General features: G+C 34.9%; 1 protein-coding gene and 1 pseudogene across 3 annotated transcripts; one reads left to right on the top strand and one right to left on the bottom strand.

Annotated features, from left to right (window-relative positions):
• Positions 1–3,732: 3,732 nt before the first annotated feature.
• CYP704A2 (cytochrome P450, family 704, subfamily A, polypeptide 2) lies at positions 3,733–10,403 on the top strand. Of its 2 annotated transcripts, XM_011630092.3 has the most exons (6): positions 3,733–4,216; positions 6,711–6,926; positions 8,423–8,707; positions 9,052–9,396; positions 9,476–9,676; positions 10,095–10,403. In XM_011630092.3, exons 1-6 carry the CDS (start codon positions 3,932–3,934, stop codon positions 10,272–10,274), a joined length of 1,512 nt encoding a protein of 503 aa, XP_011628394.2. In that variant the 5' UTR covers positions 3,733–3,931; the 3' UTR covers positions 10,275–10,403. The 2 variants fall into 2 exon arrangements, with proteins under 2 accessions (XP_011628394.2, XP_011628395.2); XM_011630093.3 differs by lacking the exon at positions 9,476–9,676.
• LOC105421716 (pentatricopeptide repeat-containing protein At5g66520 pseudogene) lies at positions 10,292–12,860 on the bottom strand (annotated as a pseudogene). The gene has a single exon (XR_016040408.1). The product of XR_016040408.1 is annotated as a pentatricopeptide repeat-containing protein At5g66520 pseudogene (transcript).
• Positions 12,861–23,390: the final 10,530 nt, after the last annotated feature.

The raw sequence follows: 23,390 nt of genomic DNA, 5'->3' as shown, positions 1-23,390 counted from the left end.
ATTTTAACATATGTACATGTAAAAGTTCTTAAAATGAGGCTAGTAATCAATAATAAGTCCAGAAAAAAATACAATAAAATTGAATTTTTTTAATTTTGTTCTTATTTTACTTTAAATTATTTTGGTTATTTGTGAGCAGCTAAACAATCCAAATTAAAATTAATTGGTAGAAAAATAAAAAATTGAATTCCAAACATTTCAGTTAGCTATAATATTGGTCTAAGTTTATTTTTTACAAAATTATAGAATTATATATATATATATATATATATATATGCATTATCTTATTTTGCTTTTAGGGAATGTGCCGAACAGCTTTCAAGGATGGTTCAAGAAAATTTAATATTTGAAAATTTTATTTCACATAGTAAACTTTTTTATTTAAGAATTTATTAATCTTCTCACATACACGCACCACACACACATATTGGAAAATAACTTGTATGGACGTTTTGGCCATGTCTATTATTTATGCTGAAGTACTTACACTTGAGATGCATACTTGACACCCGTGTCGGTGACCATTTAACCCTGATAATAAGCGTAGGTTTGTGTCCTAAAAGATTAGGTTTAAATATCAATATTAGGAGAAGACATTTTTTGTCTCAACCACTTCATGCTATTCAACTTTTTTTTTTTTTAACCAAGATTCAACTATTTCATTAATAGACTAAAAAGAAATTACATCATTAGAAACAATATTTCATTAATAGACTAAAAAGAAATTACATCATTAGAAACAGTAAGAGAAGCAAGAGAGACACCCATTTAGCCAAGGCATCCGCAACGTCATTTGCTTCACGTTAAATATGGGAACAGGGGACTAATAGGTTGGCCACCACATCCAAAATTTGTAACCATAAAGATCGCAAAATCCCCTTCTATTAGACAAATAGAGCCTAGATTCTTCCCAATTAACATTTTGATACCCCTTAAAAGCCTCGAAAGCTCCGCACAATTTACCGGAGCAACCCCTTAAACAAGACATTTCTAAATCAATCTCTAACAACCCTCAATACCTGTTAGCCCTAGATTCTCCATCGAACTACTATCAAAGTTTAACTTAAAGCTACCAATCGGCGAGGCATACCACAAACTTTTAAGCTTATTGGGTTTAAATCCCAGAGAAAAAAAGTTGGATAAATTGATCATAACATCAATGTTAGTTATGTCGTACCCATCCTTATCCACCGATAGAGATGACCAAAGCTTAATTAGATGAATAAACCATCCAACCTATTACTATATGATACGACGGTAATGCATACGACGGTAATGCAGACGGTGGCTGCTTTTCCCTGAACAATTAAACATTAAGGGTGCGTTTGGTTGTGCCGAAAGCGCAATAGAGCATTGAAATCATCACCTTATAGAATATTTCACCATTTGATCAGAAGGGCCAAAACATACGTAGGGCTGGTAAGCAGCTAGCCCTTGGTCACGCCAACCTTGGCCCTGAAAGGGTTGAAGCAGACCCGAGCTAAGTCCAGGGTGAGCCTAAAAAATTTAAAAAAAAAAAAAAAATAGTACAATGATGCCAGCCCTGCAGTAACATAGTAGCAGGTAGGACACTCCTCGAGCCATATTTTATGAAGCTCTAGTTTTTCAAGAATTCGGATGGGCATCGAACACTATCGAACCCTCCAAATGAGAAGAAGGAACAAAGGGTAATCACATGCTGAGCACATCTAAGCCGTCCTTTCATGCATAAAGTCTCAAGCTTTTATTAAGTGGGCCCATGTATTTGAAGAGCTCTGTTTTTTTTTTTTTTTTGGGTAAATCTTCTAAGAGAGAAGAAGGAACAAAGGTTAATCATAGGCTGAGCACATCTAGGCCGTCCATTCGTGCATAAAGTTTCAAGCTTTTATTCAGTGGGGCCCACGTATTAGAGGAGCTCTGTCATTTTATTTTGGATAAATAAGTGGAGATTGCTCATTTTGTTGCTAAACAATGAAAAATATTACAACAAAACATCCCTCTCAAATGGTGCATTTGTTTTGTTTTTGGCCGTTCTTCGTGGCGGTCTACACTTATCTAAAAACTAAAACAAAACTAGAAAAAATTACAAAAAACCTCGAGACTATACTTTCTATGCAATTCACCTCCAACCTAATCTTTTCTCTTATTTTTTTTTTTTTTAAAATACACTCCTTATGCAAATACCGCCCGGACCAAATAAAAAATAAAAAATACCTAAACTACCCTTCCTTACTTTTTACCTTACCCATGCTTCTCTGCTCTATCCCATCAAAATAGGGCTTCAGCACTGTATAAGTGTCGTTCGGTAGTAGAACACTGGAGTCATAGGGGCCCGTCACTGTATAGTGCAGCCCGCCAATAAACCTTTTGGAGTCATAGGGCTCTAGCAGTTGCAAAGGCGGTCCGGCAATAAATACTTCTTGAGTTATGAGGCTCTGGCACTGTGTAAGTGCGGTCTGGCAGTTGTAAAGAGCGGTGCAGCAATAGATGTTACTAGATTCCAGGGCTCTAGTGCTATGTAAAGTGCGGTCCGGCAGTATTCAATTTCGATTTGGTAGTTGTCTTAGCGAGGTCCAGCACTTAAGTTTCTGGAATAATGGGTCTGGCAATGCGATGGTGTGCTTCGGCAATGTGTTATTGGCGTCTGAAAGTCAACGTCAAATATGGCCAAAATGACTTTTGTGTATGGGAAGAGCATGGCCAAAATGATTTTTGTGTACGGGAAGAGCATTTCCGTCTAAAAAAATGAACTTTTTTTCTTGAAGGGGTATTTGCATAGAAAGCTTGTTTTAGAGAAAAATATTAAGTCGGTGGTGAGTTGCATAGAAAGCGATGTCTTAGGGTTTTTTTTTTTTTTTTTGTAGTTTTAAAGAAAGATAGAAAATGTAGCTGAAGTGACGTTAATTCTATCCAATTCTATACTTGAAAACCCTAAAAATTCACATCCACCTAGCTCCTTCAACGTATTCTCTTGGGAGCATGTTGTACATTCACTCTGGCAAAATGAACTAAGTGCATCTTTGCTATTTGAGATTCTTGAATTCATTTTAGAGTCACCGATGAGTATTTTGAAGGAAAAAAAATGAAACATGTTTCTTAAAGACTTGCATCGATTTTTTTGTTTTTTTATCGTTAACACTTGTATCTACCTTCTACAAAGCGGATGTTTAGTTTTAAGATGTTATTGGTTTATATAGAGATAAGAATATAAAGAGACCATTTACTTTTAAAATAAACAAATCACCATTATTCTTTTCCATCAGATTTCAAGTCCGGTGGTTTTGAGTAAATCATAGACTAAAATCAAAATTCAAAAAACAATATTGTGTCACCAAGTGGAAGAGCATATATCCCAAAATCTATAATCTTAAAAGGGCTTTTAAGTAGGGTTTTACCGGGTTTATAAATGACCCGTTAGGGCAGGTAATGGGCCAGGCCAACCTTGGCTCGTGTCCCTAGCCCACCCCGGCTTAGGGCCAAAGGGGTTATGGCCTAGGCCCTAGCTCTGTCCAGGCTGGGTAATGCCTAGCCAAGCTGGCCTTGTCATCACCCTAGTTCAGGCCAGGCCCTTAGGCCATATTTTGTGTCGAGGCCAGACCCTCGTGCCACATTTTGTGGCCCAGGCCCTACTTTTTTTATGGACCAACCGGGCCACTCCTCCTATTGCCACGCCTAACTCCCATACGAGCATATAATATTTTGACTTAGTTTTAGTTTTCTTGGGCTGTCTTTTAAAACTATCAAGAACTTTAGTCTTCAAATTCCTTGACTTCTCAGTCAGGCCTTTACAGGTTTTTTCTCTCAAAGATAGTAAGAAATTTTCTCTCAAAGATAGTAAGACCTCAGCTCTCTTTCGATCCCCTAATTTCTCACTTATTACATGTTTGGGATGGATTATCTCTCTCTAGCTCTCTTTCAATCCCTTGATTTCTCACTGATTACATAGTTTGGGATGGATTTTCTCTCTCTAGCTCTCTCTACAATAGCAGGGGCCTTTTCCCTGCTTCTTCTCTTCAAATTATCCACCAAAAAGCTCTTCAATAGCTCCTATCCACCAGCAGTTGGCTCCATTATCAACGAGATCATAAACTACAGAAGGCTTTATGATTACCACACTGATCTTTGCCGAAATTACAGGACTTACAGGCTCCTTTACCCTTGGAGTAGTGAAATTTACACGGCCAACCCCGCGAACATCGAGTACTTCCTCAAAACTAATTTCTCAAACTATGAGAAGGTAAGAGAAAGAAATTGATTTTACATTTATAATCGTCATCCGAGCTTTATTTCAACTATTTGGATTCTTTTATCTTAGGGGAAGTGGAATACATCATTCATTTGGCATTAACTAACTAGCTTCTTTCTAGAATTAGGAGAAGTAAAAAACAATAATTTTGCATGACTGTTGAGATGAGAAAAAACCTCAATTCTCATTATGCTAATAGCACTTTTAATTTTGCATATACGATGAGGTGAGGAAAAGGCCAGATAATCATGATGTTAATAATACGTTTATAAAAGGTTGTAACCTTAAAATGTAAACTTAAGATATATATAAAAAATCCATCATTAAAGATTGTTTTGATGTTAGAAATTTGTCTAATTGATCATCTCGACATTGAGATGTATGAATATGAAAAGAAATACAGATTTCGAGGCTTAAAAATAGTGTAACTTGCAACACAATATTTGGACCATACATTTTCAAGATTTTCAAGTCTTTATGGACCTACTTGATTTGAACTATTTTCGAAGTTTAAGATTTTATAATTAGAGATGGAAGTAGATTTTCAAGCCAATCTTAAAAATAATTTACATAAAAATTATATTTATGATAAAATTTGGAGGTGCGCCTTAATTTAATTGCATAAGGCTGCAACCTCGTACAAACCACACCCTTTATAAAAAGCATTTCTAATGCTGTCCTATTCCCTCAGCTGTATGCTGTTGTGTTGGGCTCTTAACTGTGTCGGATTGGGTGCAGTTCCGGGCTGGGTGTGGGCCATGTGTTGAGGCCCGCAGGCTGGGCCTAGGCAGCCCAACATTTTTGGGGCGGCTCGGGTTAGGACTGACCTTACAGCTTGGTCTAGCGCAGCCTGGGGCAATCCAGGATTGGGCCTCGTTATTATGAGCCAGACCCAAAACTCATTGTTTGGGTCCAAATAATGCCGGGCTTACCTTGCCCAAGATTGAAGGCCTGGCCTGAAACCAACCGATTAACAACCCTGCTTCTGTTTCTTGAATTTTATGGTGTAATATAATATCAATCATAATGGGCCCTATTGATCTCCATTGATAATTGGTGGTCTGGGCACGCTCACAACTGGGATCTGGGTCTATCAGAATTATGGTCGGCTCTAGGGGATCCAGGGTCTTGCGGGCCCTGGTCGGTTGGGATAGTATTACCAAGACACTGCGTTTGAGTTGTGCTTTAAAACAAATATTTTAAAATTTTATTTGTTTCTTCTTAAACAAGTATTCTAAAATTCTATGGATTTAAGTTAAGGGATTGTCTACAAATAGACGAGCAACCTTTTGTACAAGAAGGTCACCACTATTCACACTCATTAGATGTCAAATTGGATGGCTTGGGGTAAGTCATGAAGCCCGAAAAAAAAAATTTGGAACTTTGTGTCTAATCAATGACACTCTTACAACCGCCCATTTTGAAATCCATGAGATAAAAATGATTGTGACTTTTTCTTTTTTTCTTTTTTGTAGACAATCCCTTAAGGTAAACATGATAAAACTATTATCATCATCATCGTCAAACATGATGACTCTGTCACATGTGTAATAATTTTCTAAATTAAGCTAGTAGTGAATAATAAATTCAAAAAATGAAGTTTACATATTTAAATTGAACAACATCATACGCATGATTTTTTTCCCTTTGTTTTAATTATTTTAGTTATTTGTGTGTTAAGGCTTGCAACAGATCGAGCTTGGGCCAAGCCGGACCTGGCCCTAGCCCAGCCCTAATCTCCATAGGACCCAGAACTAGCTTGGCCCTAACAATGCCAAAGAGGCGAGGCCTTGGCCCAGGCCCTGCCTATCCCATCTAGGATAGGCTGGGCTGAACTAGGCAAGCCCTCGTGTTGGGCTAGCCCTGCCCTCGGGCAACATTTTGTGGCCAGACTCTAGCTTTTTAGGGCTGGGCTGACCGGCCACCCAGCCCATTGCCACCTGTACGGAGCCACTATCATAAACTATATGTAACTATAAAAATCAAATCAGTATGTTTCTCTTTTGACTACATAAGATAGAAAATAGATTCTTTATGCCTTATCCTATTTTATTTGTCAAGAATATGTGAAATATATTTCAAGGGGGGATCCAAAAAACAAAAATTAATTTTATCGCATATTGTAAATTTCATTGAAAATAATAATAATAATAATAATCCCAATCTTCACACACATACATACACATATTTCGGCATATCGGTACGTTTAAGTTGAAGTTATTGAAATTTCTATGTGAGAGCCATCTTCTATTTTTTTAAGATGCAATAATAAAGCCCTTAATTGTTGTCACCCGTGGATGTCATATTAATAAAAACCACTTAATTCTTTTGATTTTACTTCTTTCTAGTTTTGCCTGTGTTTGGTTCTCATCAATCCTGACATGTCTTTCTTGATAAAAAAAAATTGTCAGAATTCATTCGTATGTACATGTGCATAGAGAGAAATCGTTATTGACATTTTAGAACTGTGATGAATGTATTGCAGGGGAGGAGCAATTATGAAATAATGAGTGATTTTTTGGGTGATGGGATTTTCACAGTTGATGGGGATAAATGGCGTCAACAAAGGAAGCTAGCTAGCTATGAATTTTCAACAAAGGCCGTTAAGGATTATAGTAGTCATGTGTTTACCAAGAATGCTGCGGCTTTGGCCCACAAAGTTTCAGAAATAGCGGCCCCTAACAAAGTAATCGATATGCAGGTTAGTCTCCATGGTTCGTAATAGTCTCCATAGTCCATATCTAACTGAGAGATTTTGTTGCGAGTTGGTCTCTATTGTCCATAGTAGTCCCCATAGTCTACATCACTTGCATACAACCAAGCAACTAATATGCAAGTTATATGGTTACAAAAAAATTGATATGCAAGTTATATGGCCACTTTGTCTATGGTTTTTGGTACATAACGACCTATCATGGATACGACACTTGTTAGTATTCCTTTTGGTTAAAATACTAGCATTAGAGAACTTTGGTATCACATGTAATCCTACTTCCTTTTTATCTAGAGGGATTATAAGATCTTTCTCTTTTGGTACAAGCGAGTTACAATAACCTTTAGTCAATGCCACACCTCTAATCGCATGGCTTCACATATGGATGTGTCATATCTAAAAAAGCCAAATTTGAAATTAGCATTTCTGACATTCATATCCGTGTTAAACGATAACATAGCTATCAGGGTCTATATAACATAGGTTGTGAGAAATGATATAATGACCAAGAAACAGGAGAAAAACAAAAATCATTTGCAATCTATATGTGCATCGAAAAATCTGAAGTTTAGAAGCTGAACTGATACAATCCCGTTTTTTATAGTCAAATCTAAGTGTCTAGAAATTCAAAATTTTTTTCCTTTTTAGAAACACGCATTTGGCAATCTATATGTGCCTAGAAAAAGTTGAAGTTTAGAAGCTGAATAGATACAATCTGTGTGTTTAGAAACTCAAAATTTATTTCCTTTTAAGAAACACGCATTTGGCCAAGTGGAACTCATAAATGCATTATCGAAAAAAATCGACCAAAGTATCTCTTTTGCCCATGGGAGTAAGTGTATATGGTGCTCCTGCAACATACGTGCTCTATGACATTATTGGCATGGTAAATCATACATGATTTTAATTTATCCACTTGTTCTCTTGAGCTCTTTAGTGAGTTCACTTCAACTCAACACTTTGATGCCTCCCTCGATCAATAAGAGTGATCTCTTAATATTTAGAGAAGGCAAGGTACTTAAAGCTGTTTCTTGTAATGTTTTTGGAGAGATTGGAAGGACCATTGAAAAGAAATTCAGCTTCTCCCATTTCCTAACCTGGAGAATCAATTACTATTTTACCCCATTTTGATTGGGTACATGGAATCCATGAGCATTGGTAAAATTAGCATATTACCCTTGGTAATTTGGCAAATAGAGGTAGCAACGGGTCGGGTCCGGATTGGACCTAGGCCCAAAATGTGTTTGGGTCCAAGATTTGGACCCAGACCCAACCCGCCGGGTCCAATTTTTGGACCCATACCCGGATCTGGGTCAGATCCGGGTCCATTGCCACCCCTATTATGGCAAATGGCACTTGTCAATCTAGTTTTTTCTTTTGGCCTTGTATTCTAGTTTATGGTATCCTAATAAATTCCTAACCTATTGAACCAAAGATTCAGAACCTGAGCAATCTGAATGTTGGGGTGATATGAGCTTTTGTAGGAACTATTGATGAAGTCTACATTGGACACCATATTCATAATTGGGTTCGGAGTCGAATTGAGCAGCTTGCTGGGGGCAGAGGAGAATGGTAAAGCATTTGCAGAGGCCTTTAATGAAACCAATGCACTGATATTCTGGCGCTATGTGGACTTTCTTTGGAAGTTTAAAAGGTTCTTCAATGTTGGAGCTGAAGCCAAGTTGAAGAAGAGCATCCAAACAATCGATGAGCTCATTTACAAAGTAATTCACAGCAAAAGGAAGCTCATTTCCACTCAAGACCACTCTGTAAGCATTTCAAAGCTCTTTCTTGATCTCCTAACAAGAAATATCAGATTGGTCTTCTTCTTCTTCTTCTGCTTTGAGTTATTTGGTGTTTTTATTGATATTTTGATGTAAAAGAAGATTACTCTGTGAAGATTTCAGTCTTGTGTTTTCTTTATGATAAGATTATCGGATTGGGTTTTCTTGAGACTCTCTTCTTTAGTTTCTCATGAGAAATAGATTTTTCTTTTTTGTTCCGTTCTTAGATTGGTTTTCTTCTCCTTGTTGTTCTGTTTTTTGGGGTCATTGATTTTCTTCCTCTGATGTTTTTCGGTTCTATGAATGCTGCTATCTTGTGATGAGAGAAGAACAAAGCAGACATACTATCAAGGTTCATTACATTAAGTGAAAAGGAACCTGAGAAAATAACAGACAAGTTCTTAAGAGACATAATCATCAACTTCATGACAGCAGGCAGAGACACCACTGCTGTGACTCTCTCCTGGTTCCTTTCTATGGTTTGTCGTAACCCTCAGGTAGAGGAGAAGATTGTGGAAGAGGTGAGAGAATCGGTGAAGCAAGGGAACGAAGAAGAGAGAGTGGAGACAATTGAAGAGTTTGCAAATAGCCTAACTGATGCAGCAATGGATAAAATGCAGTATCTCCATGCAGCTCTTTCAGAGACTCTGAGATTGTACCCTGCGGTTCCTCTGGTAGGCTCTCTCTCTCTCTCTCTCTCTCTCTCTCTCTCTTACACACACAATCATACGATGTGACATGTGCTTGCCTTAGGATGGGAAGTGGTGTGTGAGTGATGACACTCTTCCTGATGGCTTCAAACTGCGGAAGGGAGATGGCATTCTTTTCCCAGCCTATGCCATGGGGAGGATGACATACCTCTGGGGAGAGAATGCAGAGGAATTCAGGCCTGAAAGATGGCTGGAAAATGGAGTTTTCAAGCATGAGTCCCCCTTTAAGTTCACAGCTTTTCAGGTAAACATCCCTTCAGTTCAATGTCAAGCATTAGTATATGGCGTCGGCATTGATATTTTGCAAAATAGGAGAACCTACATTGTTGGCTAGAAGTTGGACTATGTTATGGTCAGCCATTGAAAAAAAAAGAATCAAAATTCAGAATATAGGTCACTGAGATCTCCAAATTTTGGTGAATAATTTTGCCAAAATTGAAAATTTTCTTGAAAATTTGGTGGCCTGAATTCTAACCTTGAACTTAGCTGAAATACTGAGTTTGTTAACTTTGTATTAAGTTAAAGAGCTATACACTACAAAAAATGCTGCCCTCAAGGGGACAGAGAGTGGCATGTTAACTGAATTTGACTCTTGTTTCTGATAAATTGGCAAAATTTGCTTAAATATATTTAATTTCTCCTTGATTTATTTCTGTTTGCAGGGAGGACTTCGCATGTGCTTAGGAAGGGAATTCGCCTACCGTCAAATGAAAATAACAGCAGCCATTCTCTTGAGGTTCTTCAGATTCAGATTTAAGGATGAGAATAAGAAGATCAAGTACAGAACCATGTTCACTCTCCATATAGATGGTGGTCTTCAACTTCTGGCCTTTCCAAGATAAAAAATCAGCAACAACCATTGCGCTATTCAATGGACAAGTCTTATTCCCTTTGCAAATAACTACAATGGCTCTAGCCAAATGAACAGTATGGCTTTAGCCAAATAAGCAATGCACTCCATGTTTACCGTCTATCCATGGTTTACCACAAATTGATAACATATGGTGTGCCATCGCATACTCCCAATTGACAATCACCAGCAATCAGCCTGATACAGTTTTTTATCCATGATCAAGTGAACAAGAACAATGTACAAGCAAATCTGGTCCCACTCATTTTCAATATAGACACACTCAGAGAAACTTTCTTAGTACTTCGCGACATAAAAGTCTTCTTTCGTGCATACTCACTTGAATGGCATGGCTAAGAAACATACAAGTTTACTGGTATCCTCTTTGGGATCTTCCTTCTTGTCACACTTAAAGAGGTATGCCCTGTTTTTTAGCATTTCCTTACTTTGGGACATTTAAACAAAAACTTATTCTTCTAAAATTGTTCCTTCTACTCATTTTGAATGGTTTCGGATTGTCCAATTTTAATGGTCACCTGGTTGACTATGGCCTACCAAATAGCCATAAGGCTTCAGGAAGATTTCAAAGGAACTAAAACATAGAAGTGCTTATGTTTTCTGGGTTCAAAGGTCTTAATTACTCAAAATTCTCTCGCCTAGTTCTCTTTGGGATAGAACCCCAAGGTCCTCACAATTCATGATTCTCTCCCACAGTTCTCTCTAGGATAAATAGCCCTCACCCTTAAGCCTTCTCTCTCACCCTAAAAGAAGGGCAAAATGGAGGTTTCAATGGAAGTGAAAGCCAGACGGGAAAGCATATTCTTGGTTTAGAAGTCCTCATTATTGATTCTCACCCATGGTTCATGAAAAACCCTTCTCTCTCACCTCAAAAGATGATAGAATTGTTCTAGATTATCTAGAATGGTAGCACCGATCAAGAGAGTCCAGTATCCTCTATGTCCAATAACACCTCAGCTATGTTTGGAACATAGCCCCCAATTTCATTTTACATAGCCCCCAATTTCATTTTACCACTCAATTCTAAAAGGACCGGTTCTATCTCTTTCATTAGAGACTCAGGCATCGCATTCACAGAGAACTCGTAAAGATCGCCATCAACCTCAATTGAGCTACAACCTGGAATCTTCTTTATCCCATTCTCTCTCATCATTCCCCTAATTCTCTTAACATCATCAAATCTGTTAGCTTTTGCATATATATTAGATAAGAGCACATAAAATGCATGGCTTTGAGGTTCCAAAGCCAAAAGCCTTTCTGCTATACTTTCTCCTAGTTTCACCCTTCCATGCATCTTGCATCCAGCGAGCAAAGCTCCCCAAATAAACACATCTGGCTCAATGGGCATGCCCGTTACTAGTTGTTCAGCCTCATCAATGAGCCCTACTCTAGAAAGAAGATCGACCATGCAAGCATAGTGCTGTGCCTGAGGCTCGAGCCCATAGACCTCTCTCATCACACGAAAACACTCTCTCCCCTCCTCTACGAGCCCCCCATGTGTGCATGCACATAAAACTGCAACAAAGGTAGCCTCATTAGGCCTGGTCCCTGAGTGAAACATCTCTCTAAACAGTTCAAGAGCTTCTTTAGCTCGCCCGTGCATCGAAAGACCCGATATCATAACTGTCCAGGCATAAACATCTCTCATGGGCATCTCATCAAATACACGAAAAGCTCTCTCGATGCTCCCACACTTTGCATACATGTCCACTAGTGAGGTTCGAATCACCATGTCGAGTTCTATCTGGTTTCTCTTCACGTACCCATGAACCCATATTCCAAAATCCAAAGCACCCAAAGAAGAACACGCCGATATAACACTAGCCATCGTTATTTTATCAGAATTAACCACCCCCATCTTTTGCATTTTATGAAAGAGACCCAATGCTTCCTTAGCTCTCCCAGCCTGAACAAACCCAGTAATCATTGTGTTCCAAGAAATCACATTCCTCTCTGTCATCTCTCCAAACAAAGACCTTGCAGAATCGAGCTCACCCCACCTAACATACCCAGTGATCAAAGCATTCCAAGAAACCACATCTCTTTGAGTCATTTCATCAAACACTTTTCCGGCGCAATCCAATCGCCTAAAACTAGCATACATATTTATCAGAGCATTATGAATATAGAGAGAAGTGCTTAATCCTAGCTTCACTTTATGTGAATGAACACAAGTGCCATAGGCTAGGTCACGTAACCTTGAACAAGCCATTAACGCAAACGGAATCGCACGCTGGTCAGGCATGGGTCCACAAGAGTGCATATATTTGTACAGGGTTAGGGCTCTCCAAGGGGTAGAGCCCACTGCATGGGCACGTATCATGGTGCTCCATGTGCATGTGTTAGGGTTTGGGATTCTGCGGAAAATGAGATCGGCATAGCAGAGGCAACCGTACTCGGCCAGGGCGTAAACAAAGAGGAGGCGAGTGAGGAGAAGGGTGTGGTCTGAGAAATTGGAGGTGAGGATTTGGGTGTGGATTTGGTTGAGATGCTTCTTACTCTTGCATTTGTGCAGGAGATTGGAGAGTTCTTGGGGCCTCATGCTTGGTTGTACTAGCATTAAGATGGTGGAGGTCCTAATCCCTGTACATACACGTCATGGGAGGTATCAGTTAGAGATGGGAAATCCTTCTCTCTCTCAAGGATGTTACTTCGAGCTGGGAATCTCTATCTCTCAGCAATGAGAGAGGTACCCTCAGATTTAAAATCATGGAACTCTTTTGCCCTCTCTCACATGGATTTGAATCCCAACGGTCTTATAAACGATTTTTTTAAAAAAAATTGCTGAATCCCCAAGGTTAAGGTTGGATATTTCTCTTAGGCATGTTTGTTTTCACAAAAGTATTCCTTCATAAAGTATTCTTTCGTATTTTTTAAAAGTTCTCTTCTGTTTGACACTTTCCACAAGTTCAAAAACTAATCTTTCAACAAAAAGTTCCCCTTTTTTCGTTAAAAGGTCAAAAGTTCTCGTTTATTTGTTAAAATAGTAATATTATACATCACTTATAATATATAATCAATATATACTGTATAATATAAATTATATTAATAAAATAAATATAAATATATGATAAATAATATAATATAATATATAATATTTACATTATATTATATAATATATAAATATATGTATTTATTACATTAAATATATATTATATACAATATTTATGTTATTATATTATATATGTAAATATCTTATATTATATTATATGTTATACATTATTTATATTTATATTATATACAATATTAATAAATAATATATATAATATAATAAATAATAATATGTATCATATACAGAATATATAAATATATAATCAATAATATAATATAATATAATATATATAAGATTTATATTATATTATTTATAATATATAAATGTAATATATATTTATTATATTAAGTATATATTATATAAAATATTTATATTATTATATTATATGTAAATATCTTATATTATCATTTTATAATAAATATTATATCATATTTTATACTTGGGAAAAGTTTATATAGAGTCGAGGCTCTAAACAATCAAATTTGAGCCTAGTTAAAAAATCTCACTAGAAGAGGCTGTTTCGATGCCCAAATATCTCAAATTGATCATCTCAACATCAAGATGCATTAATATGAGAAAAAAAAGTAGATTTCAAGTTTTGGAAATAGTGTATTTTGTAAAGCATTTTTTTACTGTCCGTTTTCAATATTTTCAATTTTTCATAGATCTATCGCTCTACACTATTTTTGAAGTTTTAAATTTTATAAATAAATCCGAAAATATATTTTAAGGCTATCACAAAGTTTTCCAATATTGAATCCACATTTCGCGATACTATTTGAAGGTAGGCTCTAATTTGATTGTTTAGAGCTTAGGTTTTATATAAACTTCACCCTTTATATATTATATGTTGTATGTTATATCTTTTATATTTATTATATTACATAATAAATATATTATTATATTATATATAATATTATATATAGTATAACAAATAATAATATAAATTCTATATAAATATCTTATATTATGTTGTAATAAATATTATATTATATATTATAGATACATTAATAAAATATAAAAATACATTATATTATGTTTTATATATTATCAAACACAGTACCCATAACTTTCTTAACATTCCAACACGTTATAAAACACAGTAATTATAATTTATTTAAACTTTTCAAAACAAAACATTCAACTTTCTAAAATATTTAAAAACATTCAACTTTCCAGAAGATATCTTTCGGCAAAACAAGCACGCCCTTAGAGAGAGAGTTATATAGAGAAACCAATAATCCCATTCATATATTTAGAGAGAGAGATCTTTAGAGAAAAACACTAACCCTTGTGTTTTTAAAGAGAGATAATATAAATGGGATGGTAGAGAGTATAAACGTCAAAGAGAGATGAATATTTATTTTAACCTTTGTAAGAGTTATAAATGAGGGCATTTTTATCATAAATAAAGCGGAAAAAGTAAATTGGAGTCGGGAAGAAAAAAGAAGCATTTTAGAGTAGGTTTGGTTCGTATGAAAATGATTTCTTAAAAATTATTTTTTTAGAAAATAACTAATTTCTCACGTTTGGTTCGTCACAAGAGTAAGAATTCTTTTAACCTATGAAATTAATTTCCATAAAAAGTATCCAAAATCTAAGAAATTGGAATCATACCTGTGTAGGTATGAATCCAATTTCTTTCAAAATAATCAAAGGCAAGCGGTAAGTAGAGCTGCCATCGTGCCAGGCTGACCCAAGGCTCGGCAAAGCCTGAAATACTTTGGCCCGCCCCAGTAAGGCCCGGCCCGAAAAACCCCACCCCACTCTTGAATCTCCCCCCCCCCCCCCCGCCCGCCCCCACACACTCATTTTTTTTTTTTCACTCTTCAAACTTTTTTTCTTTGTAGTAAGCCCAAAATAGTTTTTAGAAAATTTTAAAAAAAAAACTATTGGGTTTTTAAAGAGAGAAAGAGAGATTTTTTAGAGAGAGAAATAGAGATTGAGATTTTAGATAGATAAATATATATTGGTTTCTAGAGAGATAATAAGTTTTTAGAGAGAGATGAGATATTGACTTTTTAGAGAGAAAGAGATTGATTTCTAGAGAGAAGAGAGATTACGTTTTTAGAGAGATAAATAAATTGATTTTTATATAGAGAAAATGAACTTAGATGTTTAGAGAAAGAAAGAGAGCTTGGATTTCTATAGAGTAAAAGAGCGATTGGGTTTCTAGATAAAGAGATTGGGTTTTTATAGAGAGCGAATGGGTTTTAAAGAGAACAAGAGAGATTGAGTTTTTAGAGAGAGATTGGTTTCTAGAGAGATAATGGATTGTTAGAGAGAGAAATAAATATTGGGTTTCTAAAGAGAGAGAATAGGTTTTTTGAGAGAAAGATAGATTGGATTTTTAGAGAGGGAGTGAATTTTTATATAGAGAAAGAGATAATGGGATTTAAAATAGAGAAAGAGAGATTGTGTTTCTCGAGAGGGTAAGATTTTAGAGAGAGAAAGAGATATTGGATTTCTAGAGTGAGATAATGGGTTTTTCAAAAGAGAGATTGATTTTTTAGAGACAAAAGGAGAATGGGTTTTTTAAAAAAGAAAGAGATATTGGGCTTCTAAAGAGAGAAAATATGTTTTAGAGATAGAAAGAGAGATTCGGTTTTGAGAAATATGGGTTTCTAGATAGAGAATTGGTTTTTAGAGAGAGATTGGGTTTTTAGAGAGAATACGTTTTATAGAGAAAAATAGAGATTGGATTTCTAGAGCGAGAGATTGAGTTTTAGAGAGACAAAGAGAGATTGAGTTTCTAGATAGAGTGGGTTTTAGAGAGAGAGAGATTGAGTTTCTAGATAGAGTGTATTTCTAGTGAGAGAGATTGGTTATTTAGAGAGAAAATAGTTTTTCAGAGAGGGAAAGAGAAATGTATTTTTAAAGAGAGAATGAATTTTTAGAGAGAGAAAGATATAATGGGTTTTTAGATAGAGAAAGAGAGACTGGATTTCTAAATAGATAATCAGTTTTTAGAGAGAGAAAGATAGGGAATGAGTTTTTATAGAGAGAAATAGATAATGAAATTTTAGAGAGAGAAATAGAGGTTGGATTTTTAGATAGATAATAGGTCGATTGGGTTTTTAGAGAGAGATAATGGTTTTTTAAAAGGAAAGATCGATTTTGTTTTTAGAGAGAGAAAGAAGAATGGGTTTTAAAAAAAAGAAAGAGAGATTATGTTTATAAAGAGAGAGATTGGGCTTTTAGAGAGAGAGATAATGGATTTTTAAAAATGGCAAGAAAGATTGGGTTTCTAGATAGGGAGAATAGGTTTTAAGATCTATTAAAAGAGATTGGGTTTCTAGAGAGAGATCATTTTGTTTTGCATCAATATGTGAAATTTGAGATGTTTTTTTCCTAAATGAGCTATTGTTAACCATTAAATTTACATCACACAAAAAGAGAAACATATAATTATCATGGATGAAGTATATAATGATATATAGACTACAATAAAGCATATAACTCGTAAAATACGTCCTAATACCAAAATAAAAGACAATGTTATTCTTCATCTTGGTCACACTTGTGCCATTGATCAAATTCGCGTGACAATTCATTGACTCAATCTAGGAACAAATCATTTAAATTAGTGGGCACCTGAAATTAATTCATAGTTTTAATCAACAAATTGTTTTAAAATTAATTAGTCAATGAACCCTAAAATTTTACAATTTGTATTTGCATTAAATAATTGACAATAAAGTTGAACAATACAAGTTATTTTCACATGATAATTGTAAATTGACAATCAATTGAATATAATTCACAATGTTATGATATTAAAAATATTATGTAATGAAATTGAAATTATGTAATGAAATTTAAATTATGTAATGAAATTTAAATTGTTGTTTATATTTTATAATTATTTTACTATACAAATAATAACAAATCTAAAATATTTTATAATATCATCAAATTTAAAAAATCTTATTTACAACTATGAGAAAAATAATACAATATATAATTTATAATGTAAATAAATAAATAAAATACAATATTTGATAATCAATTTATAACTATTAATCAATATAGTAAAAATGATTAAAAAATTATTAGAAAAGGCTTTTATATCATATGCTTTAAAATAAAAAAAAAACCACCAATAAATTCTAATGTTATTATATTAAAATTTCAAAAAAAACTTTAACAAAAAAAAAATAAAAATAAAGGTGTTAAAATTTTTTTAAAAAAATTTCCTATCGGCAATATACACAATAGCTATAAAAAAAATAAAAATAAAATATTGTAATAAAACCCATCGAAAAAACCATTTTACTTGTAAATAGCAAAACAAATTTTATGGCCGGTTTTTAATTTGACACACTAAATTAATGAGTGCTATTAATTTGTTTTTAAAGTTTATATGGCCGTTTATTAGTACTATTAATTTGACACGCTAAACTAAAAAACTATGGACTCTAAGCGTATGGATATTGGCTTGCAAAAATTAATGGCTTGGAAAAATTTTATATGGCCGTTTATTAGATGATGGCTTGTATGTCATGCTGAAGGCAACATTGGGAATTGTTCCACATCGAAAATATCAAGGGGCTAGACTATAAAAGACGTGAGGACGAGTGCTTTACCACTGCGCGAGTGAACGGGACATGGGGCATGTGATTGTGGGACTGATGTTAGCACATTGCGCAAATTACCTTTATTTTGAAATTGAATATCGCACTTACACTTGGAAATGTCATATACGCTGAGTAATGATGTCACCGCCCCCCCGATTCTATACAGTGATTCAAGCGATTCACTGTAGAAAATCGCAGATTCTCCTCTAATCATTGTAGAGAATCGTTGATTCTTCTCTAGAACCGGATGGTTCACTGTAGAGAATCGTTGATTCTCCTCTAATCACTATAGACTTTGAGAATCGTCGATGATCCTCTAGAATTTTTACAGGAATCGACACGTGATGATTGATTTGCATGTCAAGTCACTCGAGTCCGTGCTGACTCGGTAATTTTTAAATCACTAGTATTACCAAACATGAGAAGAAAAAAAAACATGTGAAATCTAAATCTAAGAAATCCATTTCCTAATAAATTAATTTCCTACAAGGAACTTGTTTTCACGCGAACCAAATGTGCCCTTAAAGTAGGGATTGTATACAATGAAACCATTTACCTTTGGTATAAGGTGGTCACAATTACTTACAACCATCCGATGTGAAGTTTGATAGCTTGAAAGTGTCACAAAATTCGAGAAAAATTATTTTGAAGTTTGAGGTTGTTCAAGATTAATATGACCACCTTGTACCAAAGTTAAATGGTATCATCCTATACTCTTCCTTTTAGGGTAATAAGTGTGAAAAACTTCTCAACAGGAGCATCATAAGGAAGAGAACATCCAAACTGGGGGGTTTTAGTAATTTTTCTTTTTTTGGATGAGGTTTGTACAAGGTGTGAACCTTATTTTATTGAAATAAGGTGCACCTCAAAACTACTCCGAAAGATGTGGTTTTATGCCAAAAAGCCTTGTGATGGTATGAAAATCCATTCCCATCCCGAATTATAAAATTTAGAACTTCAAAAACAACGTAAATCAAGTAGATTGATGACCAAATTAAAAATTTGAAAATAGACTGTCCAGATAATGCATTATAAAATATACTATTTTCGTGACTTAATTTTATTTTTTTCATAACGGTGCATCTAGAGATTAGATATGATCAATTTAATAATTTTTTAACATCAAAACAACCATTTCAGATGGATTTTTGAGGTGTGTCTTACTTCAATAGCATAAGGTTGACACCTTATATACTTTTTTTCCTTTTCTCTTTTAATTAGTAAGGTCCCACCAAACATGTTATTCGTTTATATTACGGTCCAATACCCTCCATCACCGTCCAATCTATTTGATAAATGGTGATATTCCACATGGTCTTGCCAATAACATGACCATATGGATGTGCAATTTATTTCCTGATCGGATAAACTATGACCATGGGGCCTTTGCCTGAACTACCCTTGATGTAAGAAGATATTGGAAAAGTTTCCCAAGCAACCTACTATGAGAGGATACTGGAAAAGTTTGATATGAGTATGTGGAAACTCATGTCTACCCCAATAGACAAAAAGATGAAGCTTAGTAATAAAAGCCATGGAGAAAATGTCATATAGGAGCGCAGTTGGGTCCCTTATGCACGTCATGATGAGAACAAGGCCTGATTTATCATTCGTCATGAGTCTAGTGAGCCGTTTCCAAAGCAATCTAGGAGATGAGCATTGGAAAACAGTTAAAAGAATTATCAAATATTTAAAAAGGACCATGAACTATGCGCTCACATACAAAGGGGGAACTGAAATAGCAATAGATGGATATTCAGATGCAAGCTATCTCGTGGATCCAGATGATGCGAAGGCTACATCTGGGTATGTGTTTATGCTTAGAGGAGGTGTGGTTTCTTGGAAGTCAAAGAAACAATATATTGTGGCTTTGTCCACCATGGAATCCGAGTATGTGGCATGTTGTCTAGCATCCAAGGAGGTCGTGTGAATTAAGAAGTTTTTTAATCAACTTAATTTTCATCCTATACGTTGTGAGGCAGTACGAATTTTCTACAACACGACGGCTATTTGTGTCTTTAAGGAGCCTCGGTTTCACAAGAATTTCAAGCATATCAAATCATTCTTCTATCACTTGAGAAATGAGGTGAGATTGAAAAAGATTGAGATCAACTACACATCTACATATGTGATGATTGCAGACTCTCTGACTAAGACAGTTGTCCCTAATATTTTTATAAGACATGTGAGAGAGATGGGGATGAGAGAAAGTGAAGAAGAGATAATATAAGGGGTTCAAAGGTCAAGTGGGAGATGTTGGGTTTATGTGGCCTTTAAAGACCTTATGAGTGTGTAATGAAAAACATTTATTATAGTGGAACATAAACTTAGTAGGATTGTGGTCCCTCGAGGACCATACTAAGCAAATAATGGTTGCTGATATCGGACTGTGCATGAGATCAGAGCTTATGTCAGGATGAGTGAGCCGAGGGACTATGTGACCATTGTGTGTGATGGTAGGCCTATAGAGTCGGGGGCCAAAATCTCATCCATGTTTCATCACACGACATGCATATCGATAAATCGTTTGGGAAAGCCAGTTATCCACCTTTTGGGTGAAGCGTATGTATGTGCAAAAAATAGCTCTATGCACCATAGAGCTATGGTCACATCAGGTCGTGGTGACCTTGACTCGTCTCTAGGGGAGGACCTATAATCCACAGACTGGGATTTTGACCCCTTGACTCATCGGGCAGACTTTGGTGACCCGCTAATGAGCCCCTGCTTAAACTGTGGGTAATAGGAAACACTGGGTCGATTTGATAAAGCAAGTGTGGTCAGTAGTCCGCAGTTGAAGGTGGAGTACCCCATAATTATATATTGAATTCCTAAAACCATATGGATCATTTTTCCATCATATTAATTTAATTGTGTTCATTTTATTATTGAAATGATTTTAGTTTTATTATTTGAATTTTTATGAATCTCTCAATATTTTATTTATGATTTTTGGACTTATAAAAATACAGTTATTGATTTTACAAAATTATAAAAATTCAAATATATATTAAATTATTTGATTTAATTTTTAAAAATATTTATAAAATTCCATGGGGGCCCATAATGCACATGGGCCCACCATCTGGCATGTGGGTGGGGGCTCACATGTGCCACATAGGGCTGGCACGCCCCACCCCTTTGGATTCTTTTTTAATTGCTTTGTGATAAAGTTATTTAAGTTTTGGTAATTTTGATTTGTAGCATGTGGTCAAATCTTTAAGGGATATGGTCAATTTGAGTATATAGTTAACATTGACCTTATCTTGTTTAAATATGGTAGTATATCTTAACTTGATAATATTTGACATATCTTTATGGAATATGTGAGATGGATCATGCAATTTTATAGAATGCATGATATTTATTTTATTTAAATATATTGATGGGAAAATGGTTTAAGGAAAGGGGAATAGTGGTTCATGCACCTTCCATAATGTTGATGGCTCATTTATGAAATGGATGACTCAGATCTCTCACCCCACAAGTCATCTTAATCAATGGTCTATATTCAATTTCAAGAAAGAGGCAAACTATGGGAAACTCTAGATCTATATTTCACTATAAATAAAGGTGCTCTCCCCATCTCCACACACCTCTCTTTCCCATAAACTCTCTCTCTCTTTCCTAGGGGCCATGCCACTCTCTCCTCTCAAATTTTCTCTCTCTAAAAGTTTCACAGGGGGCACGCTCTAACCCCTAGGTCTGCAATTCTCTCTCTCTTGACCTAAAGATACTAACGATTTGGGAAATCAGGGTTAAAGCGTTAGTTAATTTTGAGATTAGGGTTTTGTAGGGATTTAAGGGTGCTTACCTAGTTTGGCCGAAATTAACTTTCCCGGTTCGAGATTGAAGCTAGACCGCTGATCCCATGCCATTAGATGTGGTAACTCGGTGTGGGGTGTAATAAGTCTGGTTGAGGTAATATCCGGCATCTTCTTTTTTACTTACTTGCTCTCTTTTATTTTTATATTCTCAAGCATAGTATTAGGTTGAATAAATGGCATCAAGTGGTTGAGTTTTATTTTATTGTTGTGCTGTTTTATTTTGAAATATTTATTAATTGTAATAAGACCTGTAAGTGATCTTTTTGCCAAAACAAAAAAGGGTGATTATTATCAGTTAAAAAAAAAAAAAATTGTATTCCCTGACAAAATATCACCTAGTTCTTTCTTTCAATAAATACAAACAAAACCGTAAATGAGAAAAGAGTTTCAGGTAGGGTTTATAAGGTAAGATACCATTATGGCATTTCTAGTGCGATAAAAATACTTGAACTCCTTATGGTATATAAAATACTTTATAACATGAGTTAGTTTTTACGGTACTTATGTAATGATGCTTCACGGTAACACGATATCGTGAATGTTATTTTGATAAACAAAAACTCTCAAAATTAAAGAAAAAGGGTGTGGATGAAGTTTATAAAAATTGAAAATTATTTTTTAAATAGACAAAAATTAAGGTATATTTATGATAAATTTTTTTATAAATATTGTCCAGTTGTGTATCATCTCTTTTTCTCTCTCTAAAATTGAAATTATGGAAGAAGAAGAGACTGAAACTAAAAAGAAGAAGAAATTATAGCATACCTTCTCAAACCGGAAGAATGTGATTGATCTCCTCTCCTTTAAGTTGTCTCCCTCCTTATTTGATTTAGTTTAAGAGTGAGAATGTGAGAGTGACAAATAAAGGGTTGGGTTCTAGAGAGAGATCGTGAAAGTGGAAAAAATAGCTTGGGTGTCTAAAGAGATTGTAAAAAGGAATGAATAATTAATTGTACTTTTAGAGCTACAATGAGAGATAAATGCCTAAAATTTTGGTTTTAGATAACTAAGGAAAAAGAAACCATTTGGAAAAAGAAACCATTGGTAAAATTATGTGTAATATGAGAGAAAAACAGACAAACATATGATATTGTCTTTAAAGGAAGGACAAAACAATCAATTTATGCTTCTACAAAAAGTAAGAGAGCCAAAGTTAAAAATAAATTTTTAAGAGGCCCAATTTAAAAGCATCTTAAATGCTTTTCTTCTTAAAAGCCTTAATTAAAATGTAAGTGTTTTCAAAAAGGAAATTAAATTTTGACCATTTAAACACTTAAGACCTAACTATATGAAAAGTGAACGACCTTATTTTTCTGGCACATATAAAAATGCATATGAATCATGGCTATCAAGACCGGATCAGACTCGAAGTCTAAATAGTTACTGGCTGACCTACCGATCTATTTTAGAGTAAAAACTAGATTGGCAAAGAACCAAGCAAAATTACTATTTGACAGGCTGTTCTGTCGATCGAAGTGAACAATTTTTTTAATATATTTTATATTTATAATTTTTTATTAAAAAAATTGTTTTATGCAGGCTGGACCGTATTTCTACATATGCAGTAAAGCATCCATCGTATGTGTTCTATCTAAAAACAATCAAAACTAACGGTCCAAATGTTTTCTTACTAGAAT

The sequence above is a fragment of the Amborella trichopoda genome, chromosome 9 (assembly GCF_054954075.1).
Source record: "Amborella trichopoda isolate Santa Cruz 75 chromosome 9, AtrichopodaSantaCruz75HAP2 v2.0, whole genome shotgun sequence".
Classification (NCBI taxonomy): domain Eukaryota; kingdom Viridiplantae; phylum Streptophyta; class Magnoliopsida; order Amborellales; family Amborellaceae; genus Amborella; species Amborella trichopoda.
This window is presented reverse-complemented; position numbering and strand designations above follow the sequence as displayed.

What these genes read in the sequence shown, in the direction of transcription:
- CYP704A2 (XM_011630092.3), top strand. Translation starts at nt 3,932, where the DNA reads ATGGATTTTCTCTCTCTAGCTCTCTCTACAATAGCAGGGGCCTTTTCC. An exon ending in TTTCCACTCAAGACCACTCT is followed by an intron (nt 8,708 to 9,051) that starts GTAAGCATTTCA and finishes TGATGAGAGAAG; the next exon opens with AACAAAGCAGACATACTATC. An exon ending in TTAAGTTCACAGCTTTTCAG is followed by an intron (nt 9,677 to 10,094) that starts GTAAACATCCCT and finishes TTCTGTTTGCAG; the next exon opens with GGAGGACTTCGCATGTGCTT.